The sequence below is a fragment of the Trichoderma virens genome (assembly GCF_000170995.1).
Source record: "Trichoderma virens Gv29-8 chromosome Unknown TRIVIscaffold_18, whole genome shotgun sequence".
NCBI lineage: Eukaryota > Fungi > Ascomycota > Sordariomycetes > Hypocreales > Hypocreaceae > Trichoderma > Trichoderma virens.
The window spans coordinates 1-9798 of NW_014013731.1; the positions used below are offsets into that span (position 1 = coordinate 1).

A 9798-nucleotide genomic window follows, 5' to 3' on the forward strand; every position below is an offset into this window, starting at 1 on the left:
AGTATTTTTTAACTTAAAGTTAAAGTCTTTTTAAATAAAATTATCCACTTATTATAAAAATACTATTATTTAGCTTTTTTCTTTTATAAAATAGACTTTTTTTTTTAATTTAAAAATTCTTTTTTTTCTTTTATTTTTTTTTAAAGCTCTACAGTTTTTAACTATATAATTTAGCTTACTATAATTATAATATTTAAAGTCTTTTTTTTTTTATATAATATTAAGGTTTATTTTTTTTAGTTTATTATTATTATTTTTAATAATATAATTTTATTATTTTTTACTTTAGTTTACTTAATATTTATCTTTTTTATATATTTTCTTAAAGATATTTATTTTTAATTTATAAAATAGATTATTAACTTTAATATATTTATTTATAAATAATATAAGGTTATATATAATTTAGTTAAAGTTATATATTTTTTTTTTAAGCTTTAGCTTAAGTTTATTATAAAATCGTTTAATAAAGGCTAATTCTCCCCAATTAACTTTAATAAAAATATTTTTAAAACTTATTATATAATCTAAGTATTTTCTTTTTTAATATATATTAATAAATTTATTTTTAACTATTTAAATTTCTTTAATATTTTTAAAAGTTTTTTTTAATTCTTTTATATATTTTTTATAATTACTAAAGATTTTTTTAATTTTATTATTAATGGCTTTATTTTAATTATTTAAATAATTATTTAAAATAAATTAAAATTATTATAGTATATATTTTTTAAATTAAAATATTATAAAATAAACTTTCTTTTTAAGGGTATTAAAGATATTCTTAAAATTTTTAAAATAAGCTTTAAGTTAAATTAAATATCCCTTAAGTTTTTTAATACTTCTGTTATATATAAATAGTAGTTAATATTTAATAAAAATTTTAATATTTTTTTTAATTAACTATTTTTTATTTTTATTAACTTTATTAATAAAAGTTTTATTAAGTTAAAATATATTTTAAAAGATTATTATAATTTAATTTTTAATTAAATTTCTTTAGTTTAAAGTATTTTCTATAATAATATTTCCTTTTTTATTAAATTTAAATATATTAAAATTAATAGTTAAAATATTACTAAATAAAGATCTAAGTATAATAGTTTTTTTATTTAAAAAATAATTAATATTTTTTTAAATAAAAGTTATTAATATATAATGTTTTAATTTTTATTTTTAATATAAAGTAAAAGTTCTTAAAGTAATAAGCTTAAATTATAAGTTTATATTAATAAAAAAAATAAAAAATAACTTTTAAGCAGTTATAATTATAAATAAGTAAAAGTAAAATAAAAAATATAGTTTATATTTAATCTTAATATTTTATTAATAATTAACTATTTAAAACTATTTAAATAAAAATAATAAATAAAACTTATATATTTAGTTATTCTAGGGGGCTTATAGCTCAATATTTCTTTATATTAAGTGATCCTATAACCCTAAATATTAAAGCTTACTTTTATTATTATACATATTTAGGTAGGCCCAGAATCCCTAATCCTAATTAACTATCCCTTCTATAGTTTATCCAAAAGGCATATATTCTAAGTTAGGCCGTAACATAAAGTTATAAGCTTACTTAATATAAAGGGATATTATAATATAAATTATTAAAAATAACTAAATATATAAGTTTCCTTTATTATATTTTTTTAAATAGTTTAAATAGTTAATTATTAATAAAATATTAGAACTAAATATAAATTATATTTTTTATTTTACTTTTATATATTTATAATTATAACTGCTTAAAAGCTACTTTTTATTCTCTTTATTAATATAAACCTATAACTTAAGCTTATTACCTTAGGAACCCTTACCCTATATTAAGAATAAAGATTAAAATATTACAATTATATAGTTAGTAAATATAGTAGCTAAATTTAGTTTAATTACTATATTAATAACTGGTTATTTAAGCTATTTAAATAAATATTATAAATATAAATTTATATACTTAGTTAATCTTAGGTTCATAGGGCTTATAAAGTAAGCTAGTAAAATAGTTATTTATCTGGTTTGTTTAAAGAGTTATATAAGTTAGATACTATTAGCTGGTTGGCTTATAGTTAATTTAGTTCCGCCTACCCTGTAGGCCTATTGTCGCAACTATAAGAGTTAAGTCGTAATAATAGTATTTATAAATTTTTTTTTATTTATATATATATTAATATTAAGGTTTTAGGTTTTATTAAGTATTTAACTAAACTAAATTATAAAGCTAACTGAGAGAACTTAAGGCTCTTTAAAGTTATATAAGCTATCCTAACTAAAGCTATAGTAAGGAAACCTTAGTTTATATAACTTAAAGTTACTCTGTATAACAGCTAATATTTTAAATTAAAACTCTCTGCTGCAACTACAGTTACTAATCTTTTATTAAGTAAGATTATATAAGGTAGATAGGATTTAAACCTGTAACCTGTTAAAAACTCTTAGTAGCTGTAACTAATTATACTATCCCACTATATATATAATATTGCAATTGCCTTCCGCTCTGTTAAAGAGCTAGATTACTTACACATCGCTATTATGGTATTTGGTAAGCTTGAAAATTTTCTTAGCATTATCGCAAGCAACCTTCTTGTATCCCTCTGCGCCGCCAAGAGCCTCCGCCAATGCTTTTTCATCACCATCAAACCAACCCGCCCCGTTCTGAACTGTCTCATAAGGCGTATCAATGCTGAAAATGATGCGCTCAGGTCCCAGATAATCAGCAACATACTTCACGGTCTGCGTTGAAAAGTGACCGCTGGTGGTAACCCATATATTGTTCTTGAAGTAATGAAGCAGAGGCTTCTGGCTCATAGTATCGCCTCTGCTAGAAGCAAGGGGACGCTCGACATCCTCGAGCCAGTGATTCGTACGCCAAAAGTCAAAGGGAAGATGTTCCCCGAGATGACCAACGAGCAACTTAGCCTTGGGATGTCTATCGAAGACGCCGTTGGTGATAAGACCCATGATGTGGACTGACACATCGTTTGCAAAGCTAAGAGGTGGGCCGATAAGATACTTTCGCTGAGCCCACACTTGGTTGTAGTAGTTTCCGGCAGCAGCGGACGGGTGCAAGTAGATAGGCACATCTAGCTCAACACATTTTTCCCAAAACACGTCGTAAGCGGGTTGATCGTAGTAGAGATATGTCTCGCCGTCCGGTCCCGAGTGCTGAAAATTGTTTAGGAGAGCACCATGGAAGCCAAATTGCTTGACGCAGCGCTCAAGTTCATTACCGGCTTGGACAGGATCATGCATTGAGAGCGCAGCAAATGCTCCGAGTTGGTCACGGTGATCCTTAATTTCGTTCGCAATCCAATTATTGACATCTGTGGCGTGCTTCTCGGCTTTCGCTTTATCTGCGATACCCTGAATGCCAGGAACCGTATATGAGTAAATAGTATATCCTATTCCATGACTATTTGCCAAGTCGAGGCGCTCGCCAACAGGATGTTTAATATGGTCAAGATATCGATCAAGGTCTTTGGGCGCAATGTAAAGGGCTGCCTGATCACGACTTGAGTCGGCCAAAGCGGGCAGCTCGAAAGCTTCTTCGAAGTTGATCTTTCCCTTGATAGGCATAATAACTGAAGGCACCAATTGTTATCTGTAGAAATGGTCACGATGAAGAATAAGTTATGTCTCTGATAAGAGGTAGTGGACTTATTTGAGACAAAACACTATGGCAACTCCATATTTATATTCAAAAGTCTCCCCGGCAGTCATCAATCTATGGAATATAACAACTTGGCTTGGACTATCATAGTACGGAAACAAAGTTCAAGATCCTTTGTAGATCTCTCCCCCTAATAGTTTGTTGAAGTTAATGTTACAACTGGAATGTGACTGAAAAGTGCTTTTTACAGTTTAATGGCTAAACTCAAGCGAGACACATCCAATTACATGTCCCATATATATGGGCGAATAAAACATCCTTTCCGGAGTAGCCGATTCGCTAGCAGAGGTAAGAAACAGAGACGGGTGGCAAATTGACATCAAATTATCGAAGAGAAAATTAATAAATTATCGGTTCATCAATACCGGTACTTAGTCAAAGATGTCAGTGCATATAGCATCCTAATTTGGAGCACAAAGAGCCCACGTACGTCATACTCTCACCGAAACTTTGACCGAGCACTATCATGTTATTCTATTGTAACCTGGTCTAGTTGCTATTGACTTCCAGCTAATTAGCATAGTTAAAGAGTATATCGTGTTAACTGCATTATCTAAATTGAAATTGGCAAATTGAGGGAGTAAACATTGGTATTATGCGACTATATGACGCAGGAGGCCGAGTGGCTTGGTATCTGCTAATCGGGGCCAATCAAAGCCGTTAGCCACTGCCATTGAAGGCATGATACAGGGAACCAATTACCAGTCGACTGTACCCATACAGTGGTTTAATTCGCATCGACCACTCACTTCTTATAATACCAACAAGAGTCCGAAACTCTTAACCCCCCGTTATTACTGTATGACGCTCATTTAGTTTAAATTTCTCCTTACTTTATTGTCTTAGAGCCTTAGACTGACTTCAGATTGTGATAAACTGTGTCGTCCGAACCTCTATTACTAGTATAGAGTGAGTATTTCTAAGGTAATAAGCCTAGTTCAATAGCTTTATGTTAGTAGAGAGGACAGGAAACAGCTTTTGAGCGGTTATAATTATATTTGCGTAAGAATAGAATAGAAGGTTTAACTTATATTCAGTCTTGATATTTTGTTAACGACTGGCTATCTAGACTATATGAATGAGGGTAATGAGTTGAACTTATATCCAGTCGTTCCTTGGTGACTTACGTCGTGGTGTTCCTTTGTACCGGTCAGGTCGTAACATAAACCATGGCAATATAGACTGTCTGACATTTGACTAATTCACTAGAGATAGAAAGCAGGTCTACACATCAGATGGAGGGCGTTTCTAGAAATCAGCGAGTGATGTTGAATGCAAGTTGGCTAGATAGACCCAAAACGCTTGATTGAGCTATTAAAGAGATGATGACAGTAATGATAAAAGAAGGTGACGTTGCTAGCCGCAGCAGCCTCTTTGATTTCTGCCATGTAGCCTGGACAGATAAGCCAAATTCCCCTAGATTGCAATATCACCAACAATATTATTGAGTTTCAAGCTCCTTAAGGCTAAACAACATCAAGGCATAAGCATAACTCTTACTGCACGTCATGCTTCCGTTATAGTAATGGTTGTGCTATCATAAATAATATCTAATTTCATTAGTTTCAATGGCTTTCAGTGGCATGAAGCGAGTATTATGTGTTTATAAGCAGTATTTGATGATCCTCCTCAAGGCATTAACTAACGCTAACTGAGAGCTCCTATGACAAGATCTTAACGCATAGAGCCAATGCATTGGGAAATCGAATTCCTTGCCAAGGCCAGGCTTGCAGACTATTTCTTGCTACCAGAACCATCATACATAGTGGTTCTCCCTTCCATGACTGCTTTGAAAGATGGCTCAGCCAACGCTATCTTTCCATACTCTTTCACGGAATCAGGAATAATGAAATCGCGACCGACATCCTGAAGGCGAAGAATCATAACAACCAAGTGGGCGTCGAGCTCCGTCGGTCGTTTCTGACCAAAAAGCCATGAGCCAGCGCTAGGGTTTAGCAGCGTAGCGACCTCTTCCAAGTATGCTTGTGCTTTGTCTAACTCTGCTTGTGTTTTTTCAGGTGTGAGAGCATTGACTTTGTCGCGGCGCAGGCTAGAAGTATCGCCAGGTGAATATGTCAACTATGTTATATGGTACTTGATTCTTACATTTGAAGCTTATATTCCAATGCTTTCCTGTATCTAGCACTTATGGACTTGTCTTCAAGGCGCTTCAGCGCAGCATCGGCGAACCCAGAAGCAAGCGCCGGGCTTCCCTTGAAAGAGAGTGTGAAAAAGTTAATCTCATGCATCTTGTGTACCATGTCATAGATCTTGGCTGCGTGCTCAGGGGGCAGGAGCCCCGGGTATCTCGCGGCAATATACTCGGAAATCGCAGTTGTTTGGGACAAGGGGAAATCGAAGGCAACATCGCTACCAAGAACCGGAACCTATTTAGATTCCAAGTAAGCTTTGGCTTTCCTGATAATCTCAAAAAATAAATACCTGGCCATTTTTGTTGACATCGCACAGATACCATTCGTTGAATTGCTCTTCTTGGAAGATGTTGATCTCCTTCAAGCCAATATCCATCCGCGATAACTCGTCCTTAGGCTCGCCGCGAATGTCAACTAGCCATCGCATCATCAATGAGCAAATTGAAAAACGATTGTAATAAAGGGTGTACGGAACACCATTCTCAGATTTGGTTACCATGCTGGATTACTTAGATATTGGAGGGGAGTATGCAAAGGGTTCCAAATTGGCTGGATCGATTCTGGGTGACTTTCGGTAGTGGTAGGATAGTCGTTCAACCACACGCGTCGGTGATTTACTTGTATTTGCTGTTGCGCTTTGTACATATTAGTTATAGTTATCGATCTGTTTTTCTATGGTGTTGTCGGAACCATTCCGGCGCGCGTGATACTGGATACCATTACCTCAAGTTTGCGAGGACTTTACTGAGTCACTGGCCATCAAATTTATTACACGTCCACTGTCAAGGGTGCGCAACAATGCATAAGACTTATTAATAATATATCACTTCCCTTGGTAATAGTCCTCTCTCCTATTATGCATGTCTCGGAATAGGAATGTTCCAAAGCTTGCTTCCGTACGCATATTAGAAAGGGGTTGAAGTGTGACATATTAAATGAGTTTACCGCGCAGGCTAAGCCTCCTTTGCATCGGGCTAAGGCAGTAATGCTAGCCACCCTTGTAGATGTTACGTCAGTGGACTCAAACTCTGATTAATGCAGCTCAGCATATACTGTGCCAGATAACATCCTGTCTTTATTATAATACAGTATTGTTTGTTTGTTTATTTGTTTTATTATTAACGTCTACTAAATAAACTAATTACATAAGTCCTTATTTAAACACTAAGACAGTAGAAGCTGCAGTTATTTAAACCCTAAGTTTACTACATTTTAATTTAATAAAAAAAATAAAAGAGGAAGTATTAATTTATATCTGTAAAAGGGGGGTTATATAAGTTTATTTCCTTCACTAATTTCTAAAACTTTTTATAGCCTTTATAACTTAAGAAATATATAAAGTATATAACTTTAAATAAAAGGTTTTTTTTTAAAATATTAAAAAAAAAAAGTATAATTATTTAATACTTTATAAAATATTTTTAAATTTTAGGTTTATTATATTTATATATAGGTTTTATATTATAGTTAAACTTTTTATAGTATTTTATAAAATTATTATATTTAGATTTTTTAGCTAAAAGTTTATAAAAAATAAAGTACAGAAAGTAAAACTTAGGTAATATTATAAAAGTATTAAACTATTAATGTTTATAATATAACAGGGAATTATTATTTTAATAAGCTTTTAATATTAGCTTTTATTTTTTTTTTATTTATTTTTTAATATAAATAATTATAATACAGCTGTTTATATATTTTAAAAGTTTTAAACTTTCTTTAGTTAATTTATTTACTTTTTTATTATTTAATATATTTTTATATTTAAGAACTTATATAACTTTAGTAATAATATATAGTTATAATTCTTTAACTATTTTTCTTAAATTTATATATATACTTTATAATAACGTTAATATAATCTTTAAAATTTTATTTACTATTATAAAATTATTTAAAAAAAAAAGTATTTTTTTAATATTTAAGTTTAATATAATTTATATTTTAATAAGTTTTATAGCTTTAAAAACCTTAATTATTTTTATATTATAAATTTTAGCGTTTATTAAATAATTATATAATAAAATAAACTTATAATTATAATATATAATAGTATTTTATTTTATATTTTCTATTTTATTTTATAATTTATTTAAATATATTAAAAGTATAGTTTAAAGAAGGGTATTAAGTAATTTAAAGTATTTCTTTATTACTTTAGCTTTAAATAAACTGTAGAAATTTAACTTTATTAAAATTATTTTATTATTTTTAATAAAAAAAAAAAGTTTAACTATTTTATTAATTAAAAAAACTATATATTATAGTCTAATTATAAAAAGTTTAAATAAAAGCTTTTTATTAATATATTTATTAATAAAATAATTTTTATTTAAGTTAATAAACTTAACTAACGTTTAAAGTTTTACTTAAATAAATACTATAAGTATAAAAAGGATTTTAGATTTTTTATATATAACTGCTATATTAATTATTTTTTAAGTAAAAAATATTACTTTAGTTATTATTTTAAAAGCTTTATTTATTTTTTTTATTAAATTTAAAGTATTAATAATTATTTATTTAAAAAGGTAAAATATATTTTATTTTTTATTTTTAAGCTATTAAGCCTTTATATTATATAAAGCTACTAAAGTAATATAAACTTTAGCTATTAATATAATTATATTTAAGGGGGAGCCTTTTTATATTTTATTAAATAACTTAAAAAAATTTACTGCTTTAAGGGCTTTTTTAATTATTACTTTTATATATTTTTTAAAAAAAAGTTTAAAGTTAAAATATACTTTTAGCTATTTAACTAAGTTTTATAATATAATAGTTTTCCCCTTAAAGTTTATACTTTCCTTATATATTTATTTTTTTATATAATAGAAATAAATAAACTTTACTTTATTTAAGTTAAAAAACACTATATTAAATTATTTTTAATTTAAGGTATTTTAAAGTTTTTATTAAAGTTTTTTAATTATTTTTTTAATATTAGCTTTAATTATAAAAATTACTATATTATTAATATATTTAAAATATATATTAAGGTTATTAATTTTTAAAATAAAGGAAAAATAAAATATAAAAATAATTAATAAAATAAATAAACCTTAAGGGGCCTTATATTTTAATTTTATTTTTAATAAAGTTATACTATATTTATTATAAATTAATATTTTATAATTATTTATAAAAAATTTAATTTATTTTATAAAAAGTATAAACTAATTTTATTTCCTAAGTCTTAAAATAAAGTAATTTTATATAATAATATTAAAGGCTTTAAAAATATCTAAAGTTAATAAAATAATAACTAACCTTTAAATAAAAGCTACTTTAGTATTATAAATAAAATAAACTATTAAATCTATTATTAATTTTTTAAAAAAAACTTTAAAATATTATTTTAAAAATATTTTATATTTTATAATTAAAAGTAAAACTCTTTTAACTAATAGTCTTTTAAATCTTTTTTTAATATAAAAAAGAAAAAAAATAAACTTATATTTTTTATAAATTATATAAGTTTTCTTAGGTTTACTTAATTTAAAGATAATAATAATTTCTACATTTTTAAATAAAAATAAATAATAATTAACTATTAAATAGCTTTTAAAAAAGTTAATAATATATTTTTTAACTGCTAATTAAATTAATTAAAGTAAAATAATTAAAATCTTATTAACCTTAAGGGTTATATTATTTAATTTAGTAATAGCCTTTTTAATTTTTACCTTTATAACTATAATATCTTATATTATATTTCTATTAACAGAAAGCTTTTACACTTATAAATTTAATATATTTTCCTTTATAGTTTTTTATTTTAAAAATTTATCTTTAAAGTATATTATTTTTTTAATAAAGTTTAAAATATTAATATTTTTATTAATTAAAAAAGGGGGTTAAAAACAGTTTATAATTTTATACTATTTTATTACTATTTAAATATTTTTAACTATTATAATATTAATAATAATCTTATTTTAATATATTTATTTATATTAGTAAATAATTATT

The 9798-nt window shown here is 26.7% G+C and overlaps 2 protein-coding genes across 2 annotated transcripts; both read right to left on the reverse strand.

The window, feature by feature from the left end:
* Positions 1-2325: 2325 nt before the first annotated feature.
* Positions 2326-3579, reverse strand: TRIVIDRAFT_230741 (uncharacterized protein; the record flags this gene model as incomplete). Its single annotated transcript, XM_014100830.1, has 1 exon — positions 2326-3579. One exon carries the CDS (start codon positions 3577-3579, stop codon positions 2521-2523), a length of 1059 nt encoding a protein of 352 aa, XP_013956305.1.
* A 1828-nt stretch (positions 3580-5407) lies between these two features.
* Positions 5408-6325, reverse strand: TRIVIDRAFT_201442 (uncharacterized protein; the record flags this gene model as incomplete). The annotated part of the gene is made up of 3 exons (XM_014100831.1): positions 5408-5723; positions 5780-6060; positions 6116-6325. The coding sequence occupies 3 exons, from the start codon at positions 6323-6325 to the stop codon at positions 5408-5410; spliced, it is 807 nt and encodes a 268-aa protein (XP_013956306.1).
* Positions 6326-9798: the final 3473 nt, after the last annotated feature.